The sequence below is a fragment of the Rhinolophus sinicus genome, chromosome 1 (genome assembly GCF_057876585.1).
Source record: "Rhinolophus sinicus isolate RSI-liver-muscle chromosome 1, RSI-T2T, whole genome shotgun sequence".
Classification (NCBI taxonomy): Eukaryota; Metazoa; Chordata; class Mammalia; order Chiroptera; family Rhinolophidae; genus Rhinolophus; species Rhinolophus sinicus.
The window spans coordinates 58129448-58156372 of record NC_142501.1 but is presented as its reverse complement, the minus strand read 5'-3'; the positions used below and the strand labels follow the sequence as shown (position 1 = coordinate 58156372).

Sequence of the window (26925 nt, the reverse complement as noted above, 5' to 3'; positions counted from 1 at the left end):
TTCAGTAACATATTAGAATTATAGTCTAAGGACTGTTATCCTTCAATTTAGGCATCTTAGAGGAGGTGCTTCACTGTGCCTCAAAAAGACAAAGGAACTGCCTTTAAGGAGCTCATAGACTAGTAGGGGAGATAGACCTATAAACAATTACAATGTAATGCAATAATGGCGGTACAAACAGTGACACAAATATAGGAAGCCAGTGATCTATTCTGCCTGGAGTTGTGAGGGACAGGTTTAGACAGGCATCTAAAGGAGATGATGCAGCCTGGGATTTTGAAGTCTGAACAGATTTCCAGAAGGAAGGCACAGTCAAGTCAGAGAGCAGAATGTAAACTTACCTGGAAGTATGAAACAATATGTTTGAGAAACTAGACATTGTTAATTATTGCTGGATGGGTGGTGGTGGTGCTTAAAAAGGAGCCCAGGGAGGTCTACAAGGCCATTAAGGATATTATAGACTAGGGCTTCTCAAACTATAATAAAGGACCAATTTAAGAAATCCCAATCTATTGTCCACTACGTCTATAAAATACACAAAAAGTGGTTAACAGAAAAATGAAATAAAATCCCCATTTTTATTAGATTCAATAAATATAAAACTTTGCTGTCAAATTGCTATAAAAGTTTCTAAATGCTTACACTTTATTTCTGAAATTGTTTCATTGCAGATTAGTAACAAACTTTGAATAGCGTTGCTATAGTTGTGTCTTTACATCTACGTTTCATATCATAGTAAGGACCCTGGGCTTCATCACAGGAGATACTGTGGAACCATAAAGACTTTGTAACATGGGAGTGACATGGTCAGATCTGCATTTAGGAGTAGTGTGGAGGAAGGGCTTTATGGCTGCAAAAACAGCAGGGAGGCCACCTTGGAGGAAACTAAAGTGGTTCCAAGTGAGAGATGGCAAAGTGCTGGACTAAATCACTGGCATAGGATGGAGAGGAAAGGACAGATTTTAAGATTCAAATCAATAAGACCTGATGATTAAGTGACTAGGGTGTTGAGGGAAGAGAAGACGGGTTAGGGTGACTCTCTAGTTTGGGTGACAGAGTAAATGGAATGGAGTGCTTCTCCTCAAAGTTTTGGGAATCGTCTTCATCAAATATTTATTGTCTGCAATCCTTTTCCTAAATAAAAAACACACACCATATATATGAAAACCAAGTCTTTTAAATCTCATTTGTTGAAACACCTAATTTGACCTGAACTTATGTTGTGGCAAACCTGACCTAAACTTACATGAGGCTATTTGTAGTTTTTGTTTATCACACTTAGGTTTATTCCATAGCTTTATCCCAGTGTGACTATTCACATATCTCATAGCAGAAATATTAATTTCTTTGATTACAGGGTAGTGTCCCAGACCCCATTGGGACTGTTGCTTTATATTGTATATGCACCATATTACCTTTCTTAAATCTAAAAAAATTCTGAAACACATTTGCTATCCAGATTTCCCACCCCATTATACTCATCAGTCTTGGCTTGAGTTCTTTTGGTTATTTGCACAAATCAGATCCACCTGCAGATAATGAATATTCATTGCAATGCATGCTATAGAATCCAAAGATGATTCTCAAAGTGTTTTGAGCAGTGTCCTCATTTTTAAAACAATGTTAAAACCTTTGAGTGATTACTGTGAAGTGACAGAATTCATTTGGATGGTAAGGTGTGATGTGTTTATGTACATTACTTGTACACCTCATTTTTACATATAGCAATCAGTGATCAATGATCTTTGGGAATTACGTAGTTCCCAAGTTTGGAATTAATTCCCCTGTTCGCTGGCCATTAGTGAAAACCAAAGAGTGAGCTCTGAATGGTGAGAATTTGGGGTCTGGTTGAAAATGAAGTGGTGTGTGTGTGTGTGTGTGTGTGTGTGTGTGTATACACAAATTATTTTTTAAAACAGTTTTATTAGATTTACAAAAAAATTTAGAAGATAGTACACAGAGTTCCCATATAACCCACATCCAGTTTCCACTATTATATTAATACAGTACATGTGCCACCATTAATGAACCAGTATTGATATATGATTATTAGCTAAATGTCTATAGTTTACTCAGATTTCCTTAGTTTTTACCTTTTTTTTTTTTTCTGTTCCAGGATCTCATACATTATATCATATCATATTTGGTTCTCATGTCTCCTTAGGCACCTCTTGGCTGTTAGTTTCTCAGACTTTCCTTGTTTTTGAAGACCTTGACAGTTTTAAGGAGTACATGTTGGGTATTTTATAGGATGCCCCTCTATTTGAATGTTTAATGTTTTTCTCATGATTGGATTAGTTTTATGGGTTTTTGGGAGGAAAACCACAGAGGTAAAATGCTATTTTTCACATGCTATCAACTGACTTATTACTGTTGATATTGACCTTCGGCAGGTACCTTGGCCTATCTTAGCCTTGGCTTTTTAAATGGAGATAATATTTGTCTCACAAGATATTGTGAGGAATAAAAAACTTTTTCTTAATCCTTATGTTCATTTTGCTTCCAAAAAAAAAAAAAAAAAAATCCCTGTGGCTTTATTCTTATTTATTTTTTTTTAGGAGGGCGCAGCTCCCAGTGGCCCATACGGGGCTTGAACCAGTAACCCTGGTGTTATTAACGCCACGTTCAAACCAACTGAGCTAATGGCTATTTTTTAAAATGCTAACATTTATTTCCATAAAACACTGACAATTTTTTTTTTCCGTTTTAAATTGTTTAGAACCTCGAAAGACAACAATCGTCTTACTTTAAAAAAATTGTCCCTTCAGGACCCTACTTGTAAAGAGGTTTCAATTACAAGTTTCCCAGAACAAAAAGATCATGATAAGAAGGAAAGAAGGAAAACAACTTCACACAGTTTTGATGGAAATACAGTGGTACCTTGGTTTTCGAATGTAATCTGTTCCGGAAGACTGTTCGAGTTCTGAAACGTTTGAAAACTGAGGCACGGTTTCCCATAGAAAGGAATGCAAAATGGATGAATCCGTTTCAGACCTTTAAAATCAACCCCTAAAACAGCAATTTAGCATGAATTTTACTATCTAATGATACGATCCATAAAATGATACACAATGAAAGCAATAAACACAAAATACTACACTGTAAAAGCAATAATAAACAATGTAAAAACAGTACTGTAGATGATAAAAATGAAAATGTAATTTTTTCTTACCTGCAATGATGACAGTCATGGTTTGGATGGGGGGTCCCCTTCAATAATCACGATAGGTGAGTGTTGTTCAGGTGTTCTGTGGTCCTCTTCCAGAATCACAATAGGTGAGTATTGTTCAGGTGTTCTGTGGTCCTCTTCCAGAATCACAATAGGTGACTGCTGTTCAGGTGTTCTGTAGCCCTCTTCCAGAATCACTGTAGGTGACTCCTCTTCTGCCATTCCTTCCTTTGATTTTTTTATACCACTGACACCTGGTTTAGACTCACTGGATCTTTTCCTCACTAAACATTTTTCAATTGACATTTGCTTTTTCCGATGTTTTAAAATTTGTCTAAAGTGAGACATAGCATTATCATTGAAAGTGTTAGTGGCATGACTTACTGCAGCTTTATCAGGGTGATATTTTTCAACAAAAATTTGCACTTCAATCCATTTTGCACACATTTCTTTGATCAGTGCAGTAGGAACTCTTTCTCTTCCCTCCTCCTCCGAAGACAGTTCCTCAGTTGCCGCCTGTTGCTGCTCCATCAGAATGTGCTGAAGTTCTTCTGTGGTGAGTTCAGTCTCGTGGTCCTCCACTAGCTCCTCCACATCATCGCTACTCACTTCCAAGCCCATGGACTTTCCCAGAGACACAATATCCTCAACAATAGGAGCATCCTCTTCAACATCCTCAAATACACAGTCAGGGACAGCGTCTGGCCACAATTTCTTCCATGCTGACTTCATTGTTCTGTGAGACACATCCCTCCATGCTTTGTCTATGAGATGTAAGCAATGTAGGATATTGAAATGATTCTTCCAGAACTCTCTGAGGGTTAGCTCTGTGTCCGAGGTCACCTCGAAGCACCTTTGGAACAGTGCTTTGGTGTAAAGCTTCTTAAAATTAGATATGACCTGCTGGTCCATGGGCTGGATGAGAGAAGTCGTGTTGGGGGGCAAAAACTTTACGTTGATAAAACTGAACTCTTCCATCAACTCATCCTCCAAGCCTGGGGGGTGAGCTGGAGCATTCTCCATAACAAGCAGGCACTTCATTGGAAGATTTTTCTCTTGGAGATATTTTTTTACACTTGGCCCGAACACTTCGTGAACCCACTCAATAAAAAATTGCCTGGTTACCCAAGCTTTGCTGTTTGCCCTCCACATCACATGCAATTTGCTTTTTATGACATTGTTTTTCTTAAATACCCTGGGGTTCTCAGAATGGTAGACTAGCAAAGGCTTCAACTTAAAATCCCCACTTGCATTCCCACAAAATAGAAGGGTTAGCCTGTCTTTCATGGGCTTGTGTCCTGGCAATGATTTCTCCTCCTTTGTTATGTAGGTCCTCTTTGGCATTTTCTTCCAAAAGAGGCCTGTTTCATCACAGTTGAAAACTTGTTGGGGAAGGAAACCCTCTGCCTCTACGTAATCTTTAAATTCCAAAACAAATTGGTCGGCGTCTTCTTTGTTGGCACTGGCAGCTTTACCATGTCTTACCACAGTGTGTATGCCACTTCTCCTCTTAAACTTTTCAAACCACCCTCTACTTGCCTTGAAAATATCACTCTCAGCGCTTGTTCCAGGGGTGTTTTTGATGAGGTCAGCATGCAAATGTAAAGCTTTTTCACAAATTATGCTCTCAGAAACGCTGTCACCGGCCAACTGTTTTTCATTTATCCATATGAAAAGCAATTTTTCCACTTCTTCAATTGCCTGTGTTCTTTGTCTTGTAAGTGTTTTAACACCTCTTGCAACATTGGCTCCTTTAATGGCTTCTTTATTTTTTAAGATGGTACAAATTGTAGATTTGGCAATACCAAACTGCGTTGCCAGATCACATACACGGACACCACTTTCATGTTTGGAAATAATTTCCTTCTTCACCTCTATTGTTGTTCTGTTAATGATTCTCTTGGCTTTGCAGCTTTTATCCATTTCTCACAGCAAGGGGTGATTGGCAGAGGGCTCCTGAGATGACATGAACACAGATTGATTGCACAGTGACAAAAACAAATTGGTTGCAAGAGGGCTACTTAGATTAGATGAACACAGATTGATGCACTGGGTTCCACACATTCACAAAAACAAATTGGTTGCAAGAGTGCTCTTGAGATGAGATGAGTATAGATTGATGGCACACAGTCACCAAACAAGCCCAAGTATCACCTCCCTGTTTCGTGGGTGCTCAGGACTCAACAGCTGACAGCTAGGCCTCAGGATCTTGCACTCAGCGGAAGTCGCCAGTGACATGTTCGACTTCTGAGGTGTGTTCAAAAACCGAAGCATTTACTTCCGGGTTTACGGTGTTTGTAAACCGAAACGTTCGTGCACGCAGACTTTGGAAACCAGAGGTACTACTGTATCAAGATTGGTCAAGGAGACCTCGCCTATTCTGATTTTCTATTGGCTAAACTTAACATCAATCGCATCAGTTGTAAATAAACTGGAGACGGAAGCCTGTTAAGGGGTGGGATCTTCCTGTCGCCATTGCTAAGGTGAGAACTGTTTTCTAATAGGCTAAAAGCTGCTTCTCCCGCCCTCTCGCATCAGTTGCTAAGAGGCGGGATTATAGGGTCCGCAAGGGACTGAGTGCTTGAAGCCCCGCCCATCCGATTGGTTGTTAGGGGGCGGGTCTAGTAGCGGATAGGCTGTTGGCCCTGCCTGTTCTGGATTAGTTGCTGGGGAGAGGCACGTGAGGAGGCGGTGGCGTGAGGCGACTATGGCGGGAGGAATGAAAGTGGCGGTCTCTCCGGCAGTTGGTGCCGGGCCCTGGGGCTGGGAGGCCGGGGGCGGTGGGGCAGTGCTGCTGCTCCTGGTTCTCTCCGGCTGCTTGGTCTGCGGCTCAGGTACCGCCCGGGCAGCAGCTGCCAAGGGGGCGGGTGCCGAGGGGGTTATATTTAGAAAAGTGGGGAGTGTTCCCAGGCGCGGCGGGTTACTCTGCAGTGGGGCGGGTGTGCGCGAAGGAAGAAACCTAGTTGTCGGCTAATGGGCGTGGGCACTGATGGGTAAGGGCCTGGGGCGGCCTCGTGGAGCTACCCAGAGTGAGGAGGAGCCGGGAGCCTCTCGGCGGAGACCGGAAGGGAGGTCTGGACTGCTGCGTCGCGTTGCACGGGCCTCCTCGAGTTTCTTGGTTAAAAAGGAAGGAGACGGAGAACTGTGACGGGCAGACAGAGCTGTCAGTGGGAAGGGAGCATCCCATTCATTCCGCAAATTAGCAACACCTTCTGAGCGTAGATTCGGTTGGACTCTGGGCACGGGTGGCTGAACCGATAATTATGGTTCGCCGAAATGCAGTGATCTCTCATGTTTTCTGCGCTTGTAAGATTCTGGCTCCTACTGGCCCTGTAGAACGGACCTGGAGCTTTTAAATTCCCATATCAAAAAAGAAAAAGAAAAAAGATACAAGCACCATTTACCACCGAATAGGTTTCTTTTGGAAACTTAATTCCTCAGGCAAACAAATGTGATATTTACTGCTGGATAATTGGCTTTGGGCTGGGATGACACTTTTCCTTTTACGCTTTAATCCAGAAATCCTAGTGTTTGAAAGAACTTCCGTCTGCCACTTGTCGTTAAATGCGAAACAGAAAAATAAGCGAGGGTTCCAAACCTCCACTGGAGGGAGTTGAAACTCACGGGGTTTAAGATAATTTTATCTTGTCAACACATACACTCCCTTACCTATCCCTTCGTTTGCTGCCTATCTCATGCTGTCACTTATAATTATCCTTAGCTGCAGTTTTAAGGTTGTTTCAGGATCCATAGATCTAGTTCCAAAGTGCAGCGTCCTTCTGAGAGATTTTTTTGGGGGGTGGAAGGGGTAGGTATCTAGGAAGGTAACTTTTCTAGAGGCAGGGCCCAGAGTAACATTTGAAGGGCTGTTTATGGCCCGAATGAACTTGGGCCAGATGTTTATGCTCTAAAATGAGGTTGTGGATTGTGGGGATGGAAGAGAAAATATATGCAAAAATGTTCCTACATAGAGCTCAATCAGCAATCTCTAGCTTTCTTTAATTAGGAGGAACAGGGACTCGGCTTTAAAGAAGGGTAAACTCCAGGATGATCTTTGTTCTGTTGGCCTGATACAACATGTGGGTGGCAGCTACAACGTAACAATCATGTAATAGAGAAGAACTTTCTAAAAATCATAGGTACCTAAGGACAGAATGGAGTACTTCAAAAAGCAGGGAGTTCTTTCTCACTGGAAGTTTTTGAAAAACTTCATTATAAAAATAATGAGTTTATTTTAGACTACTTGTCAAGTACAATTACTATAAAGAAGTAGGAAAAACCCTCACTGTTTATTCAGCAGTGATCCATTTTAGCACACTTGCTTCTGGTCTTTTCCAACATGTTTTTAATTAAATAAATTTTTTTTTAATTGACAGTACATTCATATTTCTGTCAGCAATCCTGTTCTCTTCCCTGGAGGCCACCGGTTATTACCAGAGATAGTTTTCTCATTTGATTCTGTAGCATAAGCATTTTCTTATGTCATTTAAAATTCTTCATAGATGTTACTTTTACTTGTGTTCTAAGGAAAGATCATTTGTTTAACGTTTCTGAATTAAACATTTGGTTGGATATTTGTGGTGTTTCTGATTTTTAATTGTAAATAACACTGAACATCTTTGTAAGTTTTTATTGCATTTGGATTTTTTAAAGGATAGATTCTCAGAAATGGATTTATTAGATCAAAAGCTAAAATATATTTAAGATCCTTGAAACATCTTGCTAAAATACTTTCCTGAAATGTTGTGCCAGTTTACACCACTATCAGCAACATTTGCTTGTGACCCTTGCCAGCATTTGAGATTCTAGACTGTAACACTTTTGCTAATTTGTGGTATTTTAATGTACATTGCACTTCTTGGATTATTTGTGAGGGAGCATCTTTCAACTGTTCATTGGCTATTTAATTTTCTGTTTTGACTTTTGAATTTTTTCAAGTTGTGTCCTTTGTTCTTGGCTTATTTATTGTGATTACTATTTATTGTGATTTTTGTGTACTTTTAAAATCAACTTGTATAAACTTTTATGCATTAAGGATATATATATATATTTATATTGGCTTATTTATCACAGAACTTTACTCCCTTTTATCTTTTTAAATAGAAGATTTGTATTTTTATGTGGTCACTTGGTTTTATTCTTTAGATTTATTTCCCTTGCTTTAATGCTTAACCCTCCAAAATTGAATTGATATTATTTTTTGTGGTACAATTTAATTTTTTATTTTACTTTTTAATCTATAATTATTGTTAACATTTGGTGTAAGATAAGGATCTAGATAGATTTTATTTTCCAAATAACCTGTCAGTTGTCCGAGCATCTTCATTGAATAATCCTTTGCTAAGCCCACTGATTTAAAATGTTAGTTTTTAAGGAAGATTTTAAGTATGAACTCTTTACAGAAATGAATAGAGGCTACTTAAGAATTAGAAGAGGTTGTTTTTCATGACTTTATAGGATCCCTTCTGGTCCTCACATACTATGAATTCATTTTCATTACCTTAGATGTTAAATGATCAGTGTTGTTGATAGAAAAGCAGGTGGAATAGAAAAGCAGGTGGAAATAAGTTTGTAATGATCGTAAGTAAATATGAAGTGATTAACCTTTGGGTAGCTGCTTTATGGGTAAATACAATAAGCACATTGTGATTCACTAAATTCCAAGAAGGCATTTTCTGAGAATAAGTAGATCTTTGGGCTCAGAAAACATTTTTCCTGAATGATTAATTCATTCTGCTTTTTAACATGCTGGCTAACTCACTTTAGAAAGAGAAAGAAAGGTGGTGTATGTCCTTTTCTATGGGACGTACAAGGTTCTAACATGAGCATTTTAGTAACTTGTATGTGTTTAAGGTCATTTGGTTTAGTTTTGTGTTTCTAACAACTTAAGCCATAGCTGGAGTGGTGATTGTTTCTACAGATTATCTAACCTTTTTAGGCTGAACTGGAATATTTCAATGAATTTCCTATCAATGAATTTCCACAGATGTGACTGGCCATGGTGCTGATTTGTGTAGGAGGTTACTATTAGAAACATTTGTTTGTTTATTTATTTATTTACAGTTCTTTCCCTTGGATGGTGTGGAACTCTGGAAAAGGAAGAACTAGATTTTAAAAGGTGTTGCTTTTTGTAAAATAAGTTTATTTCTTTAGGAAAATGACATTGGAAAATTTAAAAGTTAGTTAAAAACACGATTGCCTTTTCTTGGCATGAAATTTGTCAAATGGCCTGTGCTAGTGACACATTCATTATTTGTATCTTACTATCCTCTTGAAAGTAATAGTGGGCTTAAAAAAGTACATTGTTATATTACTTGGTGCTGTGGGTAAGAAGGGGTTAATAAGTGTTAATCTTTTTAAAAAATTGTAAATACAGTGGTTTTAAGCTTCACATAACCTTACTCTCTTACAGTCTCCAGAAGAAAATAAACTCTTGATCCATATTTGTGAATAAGTATTCTTTAAGTATATTTGTGAGACAGATATCAACAGGATTTTAAAAAGGTTTCATTTTATGAAAGATAGGTTTGGAGGAAATCCAACTTAGTATTGGATTAAATCCTAGTAAAAAATTGATAGATAGGGTTTAGGACACACTACTCCAAAATATGGTACCTTGGCATATTGAACATTTTAAGTTGAGGGAATTTGAGAAAACAGCAGAAGCAGGAAGGTCACTCTGACCTCCCCCCTTTTGCCCTTCTTCCCCGAAGCAGGTCATAAAATCCTCATGTGAGAGGTGCTCTTCCTATACCTGGAGGAAAGGAGCCTGCTTATTGCCGAAGACAAAGGGACCCCAAGAAGAATCCTAAGAAACAGGCCTTGCTCAGTTTCTCCCAGTTCCCCACAATTACTTCATACTCATAAACCTGACTTGTTTCTCTAGGATTGTCTACTCTTCATCAAACCCAGCATAAAAGTACATAGATCTCACATTTTTGGGGGTTCATTTCCTTTTGAAGGCTTTTGTGTCACGCAAAACATTAAATAAATTTGCTGTTCTCCTGTTAATCTGTCTTTGTCAGTTTATTTTTCAGACCCAACCAAGGAAGAGGGTCAAGGAAAACTTTTTCCTCCCCTACAATATCAAGACTGAATTAAAAAGAAAAAGTTGAGATATAATTCACTTAGCTAAACTCCACCCTTTCAGTGGCTTTTAGTACACTCACAAGGTTGTGCAACCATCACCATTGAATACTTCCAGAATATTTTCATCCTTCCAAAATGAGACCCCATACACCTTAGCATTCACTTCCCATTCCTTTCTCCTCCCAGCCCCCGACAACCACTAATCTACTTTGTCTCTGTGGATTTACCTATTCTGGACATTTCGTATAAATGGAATTATTCAATATGTGGTCTTTTTTTGGTCTGGATACTTTCAGTTGCTGTAATGTTTTCAAGGTTCATCCACTGTAGTATGTATCAGTACTTTGATGGCTGAGTAATATTCCATTGTATCGCTATACTACATCTTGTTTAGCCATCAGCGGACATGTGGGTGTCCACTTTCTGGTTCTGCATATTGCTGCTATGAACATTTGTGTACAAGTTTTTGTGTGAACATTATGTTTCAATTCTCTTGGGTATACATAGTGGAATTGCTGGGCCATGTAATAACTCTGTTTAACTTTTTGAGGAACTGCCAAACTGCTTTCCAAAGAGGCTGCACCATTTTACATCCCCCCTAGCAATGTATGAGGGTTCCAGTTTCTCCACATTCTCTCTAACACTTGGTGTTGTCCTAGTGAATGTGAAGTGGTTTTTCATTGTGGTTTTGATTTGCATTTTCCAAATGACTAATGATGTTGAGCCTCTTGTCATGTGCTCATTAGCCATTTGTGTATCTTCTTTGGGGAAATGTCTATTCAAATCCTTTGCCCATTTAAAAAATTGGGTTATTTCTCTATTGTTGAATTGTAGTAGTTCGTTATGTATTCTGGATACTAGACCCTTATCAGATATATGACTCGTAAATATTTTCTCCCATTTTGTGGATTGTCTTCACTTTCTTGATAGTGTCCTTTGAAACAAAAGTCTAAAATTTTTATGAAGTCTGATTTATCTGTGTTTCCTCCCTTTGGTTTTCATATTTTGTATAGCATATCTATATGTTATATATCTATTTGTGTCATATCTAAGAAACCATTGCCTAATCCAAAATGATGAAGATTTACACCTGTGTTTTCTTCTAAGAGTTTTACAGTTTTTGTTCTTACATTTCGGTTTAAGGCTGACTTTAACTTCAAGATTCATCTTAGCTTCACCCTAAAACCATTTTGGATCGGTGGGCATCACTGCCTTTTTTGTGTGTGTAACTTTGGCTTTTTAAGGTTTGGTTGAGGGGTATGTGTGTGTATTTAGTTTATTTAAATCTACCCACTTTTATACTAAGAACCAGAGAGATAAGTAAGTTTCCACTTAGAATAGCACTCAGTAAATTGGTAAGTATAATATAGAAAGAACTCAAGGAAAAGTTATTTAAATGTTTTGTGGTAAAGAAGGTAGCTCGCACAGCTTGGTCGGGAAGATGCAAAGAAGTGGTCACTTTAAAACCTTAAATTAGCTGAGATTGAATACAACACTTCTGAGGGAGAGAATGAATCTTCTGTTTTGGTAAAACCAAAGGGACTGCATGTATTCATTGGCTGTTCTTAAAACTTGAAACAAGACAGCTGGAAAAGCAACTTGGCAATATTTTAGTATCTACTTAAAAGTGCTCTGCATAGGTACAAAATGTTGCCAGTTTTGTTCATCCAGCTGTGGAAAGGGATAGAGAAAAGCACCAGATGGGTTTACTTTAGCTATGCCTTTATAATGGAAGCAGGACCTGTGTGAGTCTCATTTAAGCTATTTACTGTTTGTGAGACTTTTGGGTAAATTCATTTTTCTTAAACATCAGTTTCCTTATTTGTAAAATAGGGATTATGAGAGTGCCTACCTCATAGCATTGTTGGGATGGTTGATGAAACAGACAGCCTACTGCCTGTCTTAATATAACACTTAATAGTAGCTTTTGTTACTATTCTGGGTTAGTGACTATTTGTAACACTTAAATAAATTTGCCTTTTTTCTTGTTTCTTGTTTCTCAGTCATTGACATTTTAATCCCAACTTGAAGAAAGCGGTCAGTTTAATTCTTTTTATGAAATGAGTTATTAAGTTGTTATTTTTAATTCTTATTTCCTTTCTTTGCATAAAGCTGGAATTGATGTAAACGTGGTCATGCTTCAGGAATCCCGAGTTTATAATATGATCACTAGGCAACAATTCTGTTATAGAAATGTGCTTATCCCAAAGTGGCATGATGTATGGACACGGATACAGGTAATAATTTGGAGGCCCTTGGCAGGGGCAGCTTCTGTGAATCTTTGTCTGTCTGTATTAGTGAGTACTTTGATGTGTTTCTTTTCTTTCACACATAATTTTAAAAAAGTATTAACAACCTTGGTAGGGTTGAGATGATCCTGAATTGTGTTTTCATCAATAAGTATTTATGGCTGCTTTGTGTTCCTCTCTCTCTTCCTTTAAGTATCTTACAAAACTTGGCCCTGAGGTTGAACTTCCTTCCTCCTTTCCCCAAAGAAACTGCTTCCTTCTCTTGCCCTCTCTTTTAGACACACACACACACACACACACACACACACACACACCACACACACACCCCTCTACACACCTCTGTCTTTTTTGAAGGCCTTATGCCTTCTTTGGCCTGGAAACTGTTGTGTGCCTGTCAGGATGTAAACTCTTTTTTTTGTTAAATTTTTTTTTTTGTATTGGGGAATATTGGGGAACACAGTATGTTTCTCCAGGGCCCATCAGCTCCTAAGTCCAGTCGCAGTATTCAATCTTTAGTTGCAGGGTTCGCAGCCCACGCATTTCATGTGGAAATTGAACCGGCAACCCTGTTGAGAGCTAGCGTTCTAACCAACTGAGCCATCTGGCTGCCCCACTGGAAGCTCAGCGGCAGCTCATTGTCTTCAATCTAGTTGTGGAGGGCACAGCTCACTGGCCCATGTGGGAATCGAACTAGCAACTCTGTTGTTCAGAGATCACGCTCTGACCGGCTGAGCCATCCGGCTGCCCCAGGATGTAAACCCTTGCCTTGCTGCTCTTATTTTGATTCTACACAAGATGTTTCAAAAACCCCGCAAGTTTCCCCTTGATGGAATGACTTTGGTCTCATTTGTTTCATAACACTGTTAAGCCACCTGGCAAGCCAGATTACCTGGCTATAATAATGATTGAACAAAATGAGTCCTTTTGGAAGTACTGCTGCTGCTATAAGCAAAGTTACTGATAAGGGCATTTGTTGTTCACATCAAAAACATAAGGGTGGGCTTGTGGGTTTTTTTAATTCTCTTGTTTTATTGTCTGATATAAAGATCATATTCCATCTGGGGCAAATTATAACCAACATTTACCCATAATCAGTGATTTGTGACAAAGGGTTGAATTGCTCAGCCTGTCATTACGGGAAACATTTTTGGGGCTGTTTATGCCTGGTAATTTTCTTAATATTCTAGATCCTTGCTTTATATGATCTCTCACAAATAGCTGTCTTGATAACCCTTTCAGCTTGGAAGTCCCCTCCCCACCCCATCTATGTTCTGTCCTAATAGTAGATTCAGATCATGTTAATAACAAGGCATTCTAACAGCTAACTCTGTGTCCCATGTGCAATGTTTTTTCCCCAATTATGTTTTAGCTGCTGCATCTCTCTTTCTCATAAGGTTTGTAGAAAACTAGTACCATTTCTGATTCAGATACATACTCTAAAGTTTTTTTAAAAAATTGTATTTGTGAAAATTTTAAATTACTACTTCCTTTTTTCTCATCCTGATTTTATTCATGTTACAGATCCGGGTAAATAGTTCCAGATTGGTACGAGTCACCCAGGTGGAAAATGAAGAGAAACTGAAGGAGTTAGAGCAGTTTAGTATCTGGAACTTTTTTTCCTCCTTTTTAAGAGAGAAATTGAATGATACCTATGTTAACGTGGGTCTATACAGCACAAAAACCTGCCTCAAAGTTGAGCTCATAGAGGACGACACCAAATACAGTGTCACTGTGTTCCGCAGTAAGTTTCACCTCTGCTTTTCTGATAGATTCTGTAGTGAGAAGGGACTGAGCTTTGGAGGGTATAATTAGTGAGACAAAGAAGTCAGCCCAAGACAATTCCATTTTGGTTTTGATTATAACCTGAGTACACCACTGCTCCAAACAGTTTAGAGACTCCACCCCACATAAAACCTTTTAGGCCTAGAATTGAGACTTCATCTTAGATCATTCTGAGTACCTCCTTATCTCGAATTGTGAAGATGAATATTCCTAATACTTCCAATGGCCCTGACCTGATATTCCTAGTATTCTTTGGAGTAAGAAAGGTACATTTCTGCTTTCTGGGCACTTTTAGACACAGATAGATGTCCTGAAATGTACAGGTCTACATTTGAAGACATGAATGCTTAAACAATAAAAACTGAAGAAAAGTAGAACTGACTATTAATACTTCACAAGTAAAAAGTATTTGTGGAACCATAAATAAATATGAAGATCACTGCAGTTTACGGCTTATTCAGTACAACTAGGAGAAGATTTCCTGTCTCTGAATGTAAGAAAGTTTCACAGAGGGGCTAGGTCATTATCCTGTGGAATTCTTTATGACTTGGTTTCTCCTTGTTACTACCCAGGGTCCTGTGTTAGTAGTAGAAATATTCTTGGGTTTTGCTACGAAATAGTTTGTGCCCTTCTAATTGTCCTAGAATTCCATAGTTCTTTGGTTCGATGGGAGTGGCCTGTTTTTTTGGTTTCCTTTTACATTTTCTGATCCCTCTTGCTCCTGTTCTGTTTGTGGACCTCCCCTAGACTTAGAGCTCTTGAATGTGAAAGCTGTGGGAGCGTCTGGTGTGCCACTAAGGCCTCTGCTTGGGCCCCTGGTCCTGGGTGACATGTGTTTGAGTGTAGGCTTTTCCAACACAGTGGTTGTGCAGCGAAAGGAAGTAAGTGGTGATGCGGAGTAAGAAAAGCAGCCAGTTAGAGAACAACAGAGGGCCCTGACCCAAAGTTCTGGGTAAATCTGCTGAATCCTAGCCTGTGAAGGACTTAAGGCTTGAAAGACAGATTGGTAGAGACCCCTTGTGGGCAATTGCATGAAGTGCTGATGGCACTATGCCTGGCTCTGTCCGAAGGAAAGCTTGGTTTCTTTTAGCCTTAGTGTAGGGAGTCAAAATAAAAATAAGATCTTAGGGAAGTACAGGTTAGACAGAGATCTAATTGCACTTTCTCTTTAGAAGGTGTCCAGGCTTTGTGTGGAATTTACAATGCTGTCTAAGAGGGCTGTTTGCATTTATTTTATTGGATGACCAATGATGCCAACATTGCCTTTTATTCTATACAGTTGTTCCGCCTTATCCATGGCTTCGCTTTTCTGTGGTTTCAGTTACCTGCGGTCAACCTCTGTCTAAAATATTAAATGGGAAATTCCGTAAATAAACAATTTAATAAACAATTTATAAGTTTTAAATTGCACGCCATCCTGAGTAGTAGTGTGATGAAATCTCGAACTCTCCAATCTGGAGGCAAATCATCCCTTTGACCAGTGTATCCATGCTGTATACGCTGCCCTCCCATTAGTCACTTAGCAGCCGTCGGGGTTATCAGATTGATTGTCACCGGTGATTGTGCTTATGTTCAAGTAACCCTTAGTTTACTAACTAGTAGCCCTAAAACACAAGAGTAATGATGCTGGTGATTTGGATATGCCAGAGAGAAGCTATAAAGTGCTTCCTTTAAGTGAAAAGGTGAAAGTATTGAGTTAATAAGGAAAGAAAAAAAATTGTGTACTGAGGTTGCTAAGATAAATGGTAAGAATGAATCTTCTATCCATGAAATTGTGAAGAAGGAAAAAGAAATCTGTTCTAGTTTTGCTGTTGCACCTCAAACTGCAAAAGTTACAGATATAGTGCGTGATAAGTGCTTCGTTAAGATGAAAAAGGCATTAAATTTGTGGGTGGAAAACATGAACAGTAAATGTGTTCCAATTGATGGCAGGCAGTGTGTTGCACCAGAGGACATTGAGCCTGTATTCAGTAAGGGATCCTCAGAAATGAGTGACCACATTCACATAACTCTTATTACAGTATATGGTCATAATTATTTTATTGTTAATCTTTTACTGTGCCTGATTTATAAATTACACTGTCATATATGTATGTGTGTGTGTGTGTGTGCATATATATATATATATATATATATATATATGCACACACACACACACACATACATACAGGGTTCAGTACTATCCACATACGAGGTGTGATCAAACAATACGGTGAATGTTTAAATAAAAAAAAAATTTATTACTGTAAAAGACATTGCCATTAATCCCCTTCAATACCCCCCGCTCCCTTGCTTCAAACACACTTTTCCCACTGTTCTTGCCACTTTCTGAAGCAGTTCTGGAAGTCCTCTTTTGTGAGTGTCTTTAATTGCACTGTCGTAGCTGCCTGAATGTCCTGAATCATTTTGACTTTGGGGAAGAGCCAGAAGTTGCACGATACCAGATCCAGTGAATAAGGTGGATGAGGACACACCATAATGTTTTTATTTGACAGAAATTGCCATATATAAGAAGCGATGTGTGATAAGAAGCGTTGTCAAGATGGAGGATGATTTACGGCACACTTTAAAACACACCTTCTCTCAACCGTAGCTCACACCCGACTGACTGCACCGAGCAAGTTGAAACTTGTCAAACTCTGTTACTAAGGTTCAACATGCTGCTTCCCGTATTGAAGATCCCTGCCGTTACATTGGATGGCACTCAGCAGCAGCATTCACCGTATTTTGTGATCACAACAGAAAGGCTCCATGTCACACGTTGCTTCCAGTACGGTAATTTCTGTCAAATAAAAACATTACGGCGTGTCCTCATCCACCTTATTCACCAGATCTGGCACCGTGCGACTTCTGGCTCTTCTCCAAAGTCAAAGTGACCATGACAGGTAAACATTTTGAATTGATTCAGGACATTGAGGCAGCCAAGACAGGGCAACTAAAGACACTCACAGAAGAGGACTTCCAGAACTGCTTCAGAAAGTGGCAAGAACAATGGGATAAGTGTGTTCAAAGTGAGGGGGAGTATTTTGAGGGCAATGTGTCTTATACTGTAATAAATTTTTTTAAAATTCAAACATTCACTATTTTTGTGATCATACCTCATTTATAGTATATAGAGGGTTCACTACTATCCACGGTTTCAGGTATCCACTGGGGGTTTGGAATGTATCCCCCATGGATGAGGGGGGAACTACTATACTGCCTTAAACTGTTTGGTTCCCCTATTAAGCAGAAGTCTCTATTTATTTCAGGATTTGACCCCAAACTCTTCCTCGTTTTCCTACTTGGACTTATGTTATTTTTTTGTGGAGACTTGCTAAGCAGGTAGGTTCCAAGGCTAGAGTGCGGAATGATGAGGCTTAGAGCCACCCTGCTTGACTTTTATCATAAAAAGAAGTGCTGCCATTCCCTTTTCTAGAACCTTTATGGCTAGGCCATTGTCTGCTTGGGTGATTTTTAAAAATACTTGAATATGTGTTATGATTTTTTTTCTTGTATAGAATACTACAAGAGTGACAGTAATACAGATTGACAATAATGAAATCCCCCCCATTGGGTTGACCCCTCTTGTGATGGGATTTAGCCAACAAATCATCCACTCTTGCCACCATTAGAAATAATGTGTTAAGTCCTTATTTTTACTGGACTATGTGTTGATAAGTTTCATGCCTTCAGAGGTAAAGAAACAGGCATGAACTACTTAATTCATTTCATGTCTTTAGGAGCCTACTAGCTAAGCTAGGTGAAACTGACATGTACAAATATAAAGAAAACATAGATAACTAAACAAACATTAAACAAAGGTAGAATCAACATTAACTTTATATGCAAGTGAAAAGAGTATCTGTGGAGTAGTGAATGTAAGATTAACAGCTGGAGTTTGAAGTTGAACTGGAGTGAGATTGGTGGTAGTTCCTTCTTTTGGGGATCTTAAGAGAAACTCACAGTGAGGGAGGAATAGCTAGAGAGTCTGGACTAGGAGTAGGAGCTCTCTGTTCTAGGCCCTGTGTTTGGTTTATCCTGCTGGGTAATCAGTTCAGTTCTAGTTTCCAGTCTCCACGAGCGCAGTATTCTTGTCCCTTTCTTCTCTCCAGAGAAGCTATACAGTTCCTCAGAAGAAAGATTCTTATTAAAAATTGGGTTGGGCGAGATGCTGAGGATGGGAGTGGGAGACTAAGCAGAGGTTTATTATTGGGATATATTCGAGGGGACCTCCTTGATACTGATCCTCATAATCTGGCAGCAGCTGCATTGTACCCATCTCTTCAGTTTTCTGACCTCAAGTTTTGGGCAAATACCTGCTCTAATCTTGTATTTTTTTCCTTATCTTTTGGCGTAGTGTGAACAATGCCATGTGTGAAGAATACACACACAGTCATGAAATACATTTTCTCTTTGCAGAAGCCAAATCTTCTACTATTCCACTGGGATAAGTGTAGGAATTGTGGCCTCTCTGCTAATCATCATTTTCATACTGTCCAAGTTTATGCCCAAGGTAAGTAGCAGAATACTCATGTAGTTAGGGTGAGCTTGGATAGTTGAAGGACTGTTTTGGATAATGTTACAGCACTGAAAATTTGCGTTGGTGGCTGATAAGCCAGTATCCTATTCTTTCTTTGATTCAGAAAGGTACTTTCCGTGATGAACCCTGGAGCCTGATTACATACAAACTCTCGCTTTTTATTTAAAATTCTATGCTCATTGGGGGATTAAACTTTTTCCTGTTTGCTAATAACATAGTCAAGCTTTTAAATTATTTAGCATCTCATTTTCTCATTTTTCTTTTCAGACTGTACTATTTTAAATATAAAGGACATCTTTTTAAGAGAGATGATTTTTAGTAGATTGAATTTATTTTTTTAATCACAGTTCCATTTTGCTTTTATGTATGGAAAGCCTGTTGTAACTTTTGTGCTTTCACTTCTACTCTGTCTTAGAAAAGTCCCATTTACATCATCCTGGTAGGAGGCTGGTCCTTTTCGCTGTACCTCATTCAACTAGTATTTAAAAATTTACAAGAGATCTGGAAGTGTTACTGGCAGTATCTTTTAAGTAAGTGTTGTTGGTTTTGTTTTCCGTTTTATATGTTTATAGGCTGTTTTAGTTAATGTGCTCATGTTGCTTAAGGAGTTTAATGATCCATGACATTTTACTAACTTTTAGGAATCATAGTTCTTCATTTATTTCTATCCCTTCTACAGTTGTCACCTTCTCCTAAATTAGAATGATGTTGCTAGGGAGAAGACTTTAATTTGTTGGTGTTGATAAGTACACCTTTCTTTACACAATAGGCATCTTTCTGAAAAGCTGTAAATTTTCTTTATTAATATAATCATATTTTAAATAACATTTGAACACCTTAAGAAATAAAGAACTGCAGTGAATCTTAGCTATAAAGCAAGAATCCTTTGTATGTACAGATAGTAACTCTTAATATACCCTTTGAGAGGTGATTAATCTGAATTTTCATATATTGGGTTTTTTAAATAGACTATTCTAGAGTTGTTCAACATGTAGCAGTGCTACATTTGAATCAAATAAATTTGGGACAACAGAAAAGATAGAAGATTCAAGAGACAAATATATCTGAATAATGAAAAAAAGTGAATAACTGAGTAAAAGTCTTGTCCATTTTCCTGGTACAATAGGTGCTATATAGTGAATTTACTGCTGCTCCCCACACAAGTTTTTTTTACCTGTTATTGATGAAAAAGAATGTCTTCTGATAACTCTTGTCATAGGCTATGTCCTTACAGTCGGATTCATGAGTTTTGCAGTCTGTTACAAATACGGGCCCTTGGAGAATGAACGAAGTATCAACCTCCTGACCTGGACCTTGCAGCTGACGGGCCTGTGTTTCATGTATTCTGGTATCCAGATACCACACGTTGCCCTCGCCATTATCATCATCGCCCTGTGTACTAAGAACCTGGAGTACCCTGTTCGGTGGCTGTACATCACCTACAGGTGACTGAAAGACAATGTAGCTATTGAAACGTGCCATGTAGGATGCAGTTGCAGCAAAAGGATACAGAAGTGTTGACCTGTGAGCCTCTTTGTTAATGAAAATTTATTGTATTTTTGCTTCTGCTTTTGTTCCTTCCTGAATCTCTTTTTTTAGACTCTGTATAGACATGTTTATAATTGTATTCCAGTCATTTTATATAAAAGTATCCAGTAAAGTGTCATGTGTTCCTGTTACCACTAGGTGGTGCAAAGTATATTACTTTTATATCACATGCCTCAGGTCACCTGGTTTCAGATTATTTCACATTGGCTCTCAGATTGCTCTGGGAGTCCTAGTCTTAATTTAAAATGTAAATCATAGCATGTTATCACCTTTTATAGTGAAGGAATGGTTACAGGTTCTAAGGTTGTCCGTGGTTGTTCTATTACAGATAGTCAAGATGATTCCTTCAGTTTGGGAATCCAAGTTAATGGACCACAATCTTATACGATCGTTTTCTTGTCATTTTTCCAGTTACTGGAAAATAAATATTTTATCTATCATTTATTGGAAAATAAGTGACTTTATTCACATTAGTGAATAATATTGACTACTCTGACTTGGCACTTGTAGTCTAACCTGTCAGGAGTACATTATAAAGATATCTGTGGAAAGAAAGGTGGGAGTGATGACTGTTCACGTTCAGGCTCTCAGCTGTATGGTTGACCCACTGAAGGGAGCTAGAGGTGAGGGTGGACACAGATTACTGATTAATGATTCATGGTGTTATTTTGGTGAGTACAGAAAGATGTGTAAGGCAACAGAAAAGACTGTCCCCCCTCGTCTCCTGACAGAAGAAGAGTATCGGATACAAGGAGAGGTGGAGACCCAAAAGGCTTTAGAGGAGCTTCGAAAATACTGTAACAGTCCAGACTGCTCTGCTTGGAAGACTGTTTCTCGAATCCAGTCTCCAAAGAGGTAAACTCTTGGACAGATATGCCAAGCATCTCTTAGGGTAATTGTGACCTTGAGTTTTAACAGAGATCATACTTCTAGATAGTCATTTTGTAGTTGTGGCTTTATTTTCCTGTTCATCTAGGAAAATTAAGAGAAAAGTGTGTATATCATATATTAAGCACTATCCTGTTTTTTTGGTTCCCTAAGGAACTACGTACTCTAGCTTTGGTTGTAGCATTGAGATGAGAAGACTCCAGTACCATATTAAGTTTCCCCTCTGATAGTTTTGCATTGCTCTCTGAGTGTTGTTTTTTTTTCTTTTTTTGTGGGAGAGAGGGGGTGGGTTTTTCTTTTTTTTTTTTCCTTTTTATTTGGGAGCAACTATACCAATGAATATGTGAAGTTTCAGTTTGGAATCCTGATGGCATAAAGTTTATAGGACCATAAATGAATGTGTAATGACCCTTAATCTTCTCTTATCAGGATTCTGGCTGACTAAAGGAACCTTAGCACTTCCATAACTAAAATGGATAGGCTTGTGCTTGTCAAGCAGGATGGGGTTGCAGGGGATGTTGGCCTATGATCCCAGCTTTCCTTTGCTCCTTATGTCTTGCTTTAGTCGTTTTAACTGCCAGAGTAAGGATAGGGATGTTGGCTAGATGATAATAATTTGAGCTGTGAGCATATCCAGGGTTTCAGTTTATTCTTATTTTGAAAGAAAACCAGAAAGGACAGAAGATTCCTAATGAGTATTATCTTCTCTTTTCTAGATTTGCTGACTTTGTGGAAGGTTCTTTTCACCTCACACCAAATGAGGTTTCTGTCCATGAGCAGGAATATGGATTAGGAAGCATCATTGCCCAGGATGAAATCTATGAAGAAACATCCTCTGAGGAGGAGGACTCAGTTTCTCGCTACCCCACTATCATGCAGAACAACTTCCTGACTTAGGGGGTGGTCAGTTATTTTTATGTGGACTGGCTTGGTACCTTGATGGTCCATATCGCATGTGTTGTGCAATTGCTTCTCAGCTCTTTGAAACAGAGTGAGATAGTGCAGAAATTCCCCCACTGAAATTAGAGGCCTGAATAGGCCTCCCTCTGGAAATGATCTTGGTGTTCTCTGTGGGATCTCTGAGGAATGAGAAGGGATAAAATAATGAATGCTTCCCATTGGTTAAGCTGTCAGCGTGCCTTTATGTTTCCAAAGAAACTGGATGAGCATAGCTAGCACAGCATTCTAGCTTCTCTTTGAAAATTGATTCAGTTGTGGCATTTCTGCCACTGGCTGGCACTCAGAAGTGAGAACTGTTATACATGCAGTAATGCTTTCAGACTATAGGCTACGTCTTCCAGAGAGGAATCCACAAATCTGAGCCTCCTTCACTTCTGCCTTTATTTCAGTGACTAGAACTATCCTTGTTTTAAGAGGAAAATAGGTTTTTATTTGTTTGTGTTATGTTTTAAAATGTAAAGAAACTCACGTTTCTTTACATTTAAAATGAATATATGTTTTAAAATGTAAGAAACTCATGTTCCAGAACCAGCAAATACTCCAGAGTGACTAGCCCCACAGGCCCCTACGTATTTATTAATATGGATTCTCCATTAAAACCCCAGAAGCTGTTGTGTTGAGCTCTGAATTAGTTCTCACACATATGATATTCTAAGTTCTGTGCGCTTTTAGGAACATGTCTGTAGGCTCTTCTGTAGGGATGGTCCATTGGGCTTTTTATTATTTCAACGTTCAATTCCATCTTAAAAATACATTTGCATTCTTTCTTTCCCATTTGTCCTTTCCCCTTTGCCTTTTCATGTAGGGTCTGTTCCCTTACCTGTGAAGTGTGTACGATTCAGAGTTTGTTTCATTTCTTATATTATCTTCCACTTGGTTTTTAGCATTATTCCTGCTATTTAGGAGAAATGATCTTATTTAGGAAATTTAAATGCTTTTTACAGGTCCTTCGTTTTTCTTGTCAGTGGGTCACATATCTGAGTTTCTGTGGAATCAAGAAACGGTCTTCTTTTTCCTTCCCTTCCTTTGTCTACCCATTCTTCCTATTCCTTCCAGACTTGCCTTACCACCTATGCTCTTGCCGCATGAAATCTGCTAATCTGTATGCCCTGAAACTATGAAGTTTCTTGATACAACATACAAGTTGCAGCTATGTAGCTGTCACAGTTTTCATTGCCAGGAAATAGACTTCCAGGTAATCTTCATGCCTTTGGAGGCTCATTCAACCAGCAGGATCAGGCACATTTTCCCATGAGTTTATTATACTTCTTTGCAATTCCATTTCTAATCAGAGATTTATGCAGCCTTTTATTACAGTGGCATTGGTTTCAGATTCTTTTGCCATTGGAAACTACCCTTATAAACCATCAATGCCATTTATGAGGGAGCAAATTCCCAAGTCTCTGTCATTAGCTTGGTTCTGTCTTGGTGATCTTCACCCTCATACCTTCCTCCAGGGAGAAAGCTATAATTACTCCAGCTCGGAAGATAGAAACTGATGGCAAGACTGTAGCATTAGACTTACTGGCTTACCATGATTATAGAGAAGGCAGATGATTTTTCAAAAAGCCTTAATAACTCTTTCAGACCAGCCATTTAGCAGATAATTTTGAAAGGCCCTGGGCTCCATTACTGACTTCCAAAATGTCAGCTCTGAGACTTCCCTCTAGGTGGCCAGTTGGTTATTTCCAGCAGTGTTTCCCACAGCTTTAAACTGTCCTAAAGTGACAACTACTTCAATCAGCAGCAAATAGACGTAGCGTAGAAAATGAAAAATAAGCAGTATTTGGGCAGATGCTGTGTGTTAAAGTTGCAGGGTAAAGGAGCTTTATATAGGAAAACCTTTACGCCCTTGTGAATTACGTACATGGTAAACTTTTATCCCTCTACAAAGAACTGTTAAGACCTCTGGAATATACTATTGTTGTCTTTATTTACAGAAGTTGAGACCTAGGATATTTGAGCATAAGTTGATTTGAAAAAATGATTCAACTGTACAAGTGGTCTCAGATTCCCTTGAGACTTTGGTGCCTTCCCCCAAATAGCTACTTAGGGAGGTGGTAGCTTGCCTCCAGGGTGACTTTTCCTGACATGTCCGTATTTCAGTGAGAAAGCATTGTGAGGTAGGGAAAGCTTCTCCTCTTTTTCTGTTTAGTAAACTTGTGAAATACGGTTTCCATCTTAAGACCAGTTTTATTCACTGTGTTTGAATTTGGGTGAGTAAAATCAAGCTCAGTTTATTCCGTACTTCCCGCCTGGTAGCTGGAGACTGAACTGTAGGCAGTGGAGATTGCAGTGGGTCCTGCAGCGCGAGATCTGCTTTGAGACAGTGAAGGACAGTGCCTCTGGTGTGCTGCATGTCCTTGCCCTGCCTGCCTGTGTGGCTCTTCCCCAGATGCTTCCAAGCCTCCGTGTGCCCGGAGATTACTTGACTTCGGAAACCTTCTTTAGAAGCTGCTCTTGTCTCCCTGTTGGCTACTTAGTCTGCTGGCTCAGTCACTACTTGAGGCCCCCATTTAATTTTCTCTGGCAGTTACAGCTCTTGCAATTTCAGCATAGTCTCATGTCTCAGACTGACCTCATCAAGAAGGATTGAAGGTATCACTGTGGAGTTAGCCGAACGTTGGAGCCATGTTTGCTGCCATGTCAGCATCTTGCTCTGCAAACGTCAAGCTGTAAATTGGCCCTAGGGCCTCAGGGACTCATTGGCATCGGAAATCTATTGCCTCTAATCGGTCTGACCAAGTTGTGTAGGGCATGTCTCCCATTAATGGGAATACAAGAGCCAACTGGCCTAAAACACCTCCCTTTCACTTTCCCACTCAGATTGCTTTCATGAGACCAATGAACAAAAATAAGGAAAATTTAGCAACTTTGATACCTTCTAATAAGAAATTCCTATCAGCCACTTCCTCTCACCAAAACTAGTTTATTTCTTCCCCCAAATTCATGACTTTTATGTCTGTGCAAAGGGGATTTTGCTGGTAATAGTTACATTATAGTTCCAATGTTCCATTTTGTGCTAATACATCCCTGTGGAGGTCCTAGCCCTCTCTTCATTGACTGTTCCCTACAACCCAATCTCCACTTGGCACATACAATAGAGATTTGATGAATGATAGGACCCAAATAGACCAGACGGTCCCCCAAGGCCCTGATATCCATAAAAGGCTTGGGAATGGATTATGCAATTGTCCTTAATCTTTTTGTTGTTCTAGAAAAAAAGATGGGCTCAGATGGATGCCTGCGTAAAAATGGTTCCTCGCTGTGTACTTAACAACTTTTCTCTGAATTGAGTAGGAAAGTTGAAGTAGGAGGAAAGGAAATTAAATGTCCTTTTAATATTCCTTTGGACTCAGATCTGACATACGAGATGATAACCTATATTGAAATGCCAAGAATTTTATCTGAACCAAGGAGAGGACAGTTTGACAGATTTATTATGCCTTCAACTTACATAGGCATTGTAACCAAGTAATAAACATAAAAATAGCCATTGCACAAGGCATAACCTTTTGCTTTTTTGATACAGCAGAAGTAATTTTTTTTAGGGAAACCTGTGCAATGGTGGTGATCTGATGGTGTCTCTTGCTAACTTAGCTTATGAATTCAGTTGCTGTAGAGTTGGATTCTAGATGGCTACTATCTTGAAAAGGTTCTTCGGTGCCTTATGTGATGGGAGCCAGAGCCTGCTAGGAATAAACAACACAGATTCATGGGAACATCAACGTAGAGCTTTTGTGGGGATGGGAATGGCACACAGCCTCTCAAAATGTGAGGCTTTGGGCTTCCACACCCTAACCCATGTGTCATCTTCCCCTTTACAATCTTGACATTGAGTTAAAAATGGTGAAATCACCTTCTCCCAAGTTTACTAGAGATGAGTGAGTATTAGAACTGTTACAAGCCTGCACTTGCCTCAGTTTTCCATTTTTCGAGAGTTGCTGATGAAATAGCAGGGGTAAGGAATTACTGGGTAAGTTTTAGCCTATGGGTAATGCCTTAGTGTTATTTGAAAAGATTTGTCATTTATATTTAAAATAAATGTTCATGAATGTTTGAAAGGAACAAAATGATCAGGGATGACTCTTTGCCATGAGTCTTATTTTCAGTCTTTTCTGTAAGAAAAAATAACGATGTTATATATTTTTTCACTTTTATTGTACAACTTTGTAAGTAATCCCAATTTTAATAAAGTTTTATAGTGGTTTCTCTTAATGAACATGTACTTTTCTTGTTTGGATTTCTTGTTCTCAGGTAATCAGCAATTTGCTCCTCAGTTTCATCTTTCTAATGAGATGGTTTCACATGCCATCTGCTTTCTTTCTTTTCATAACCACTGCTGCCCATCCTGGGTCTGACTTGCTCTACTTCCATCCCTGGACTTGATCATTTCCCAGGATGCCAGATCTCTAGGGGTGTTCTTGCAGGAGTAGCAGGTTGTACCACTGTTCTGTCTCTTAGGAAAAACAATGTATATGCTACTCCTTCTCCAGGGAGCTACGCTGTACTTTAGTTCTTTAATATTTTTTTTAATGGCATAAAGTATTTGTTTTATATCTCCACTAGGGCGAGGGGAAGACCTGTGGATCCAGCTGTGAAATGCCCGCCAAAGAACTTTGTGTAGGATAGAAGAGGGAGCAGGGCTGTCGTGAGCATTAGGGGCCACGGAATAAAAACTTCAATTATGTCTAGGCTCAGCTTCTGTAGTAGGAGTC

At 39.0% G+C, this 26925-nt stretch overlaps 1 protein-coding gene and 1 long non-coding RNA gene across 2 annotated transcripts; one reads left to right on the top strand and one right to left on the bottom strand.

Annotated features, from left to right (window-relative positions):
- Positions 1-561: 561 nt before the first annotated feature.
- Positions 562-5630, bottom strand: LOC148759078 (uncharacterized). The gene is made up of 2 exons (XR_016022008.1): positions 3173-5630; positions 562-3009 (listed from the first exon to the last, which is right to left on the bottom strand). It is a non-coding gene; the product is annotated as an uncharacterized LOC148759078 (long non-coding RNA).
- A 210-nt stretch (positions 5631-5840) lies between these two features.
- Positions 5841-26429, top strand: NEMP1 (nuclear envelope integral membrane protein 1). Its single transcript, XM_019742426.3, has 9 exons — positions 5841-6003; positions 12371-12495; positions 14029-14248; positions 17541-17613; positions 18691-18784; positions 19227-19341; positions 20031-20256; positions 21041-21214; positions 21964-26429. The coding sequence occupies exons 1-9, from the start codon at positions 5877-5879 to the stop codon at positions 22142-22144; spliced, it is 1335 nt and encodes a 444-aa protein (XP_019597985.1). The 5' UTR covers positions 5841-5876; the 3' UTR covers positions 22145-26429.
- Positions 26430-26925: the final 496 nt, after the last annotated feature.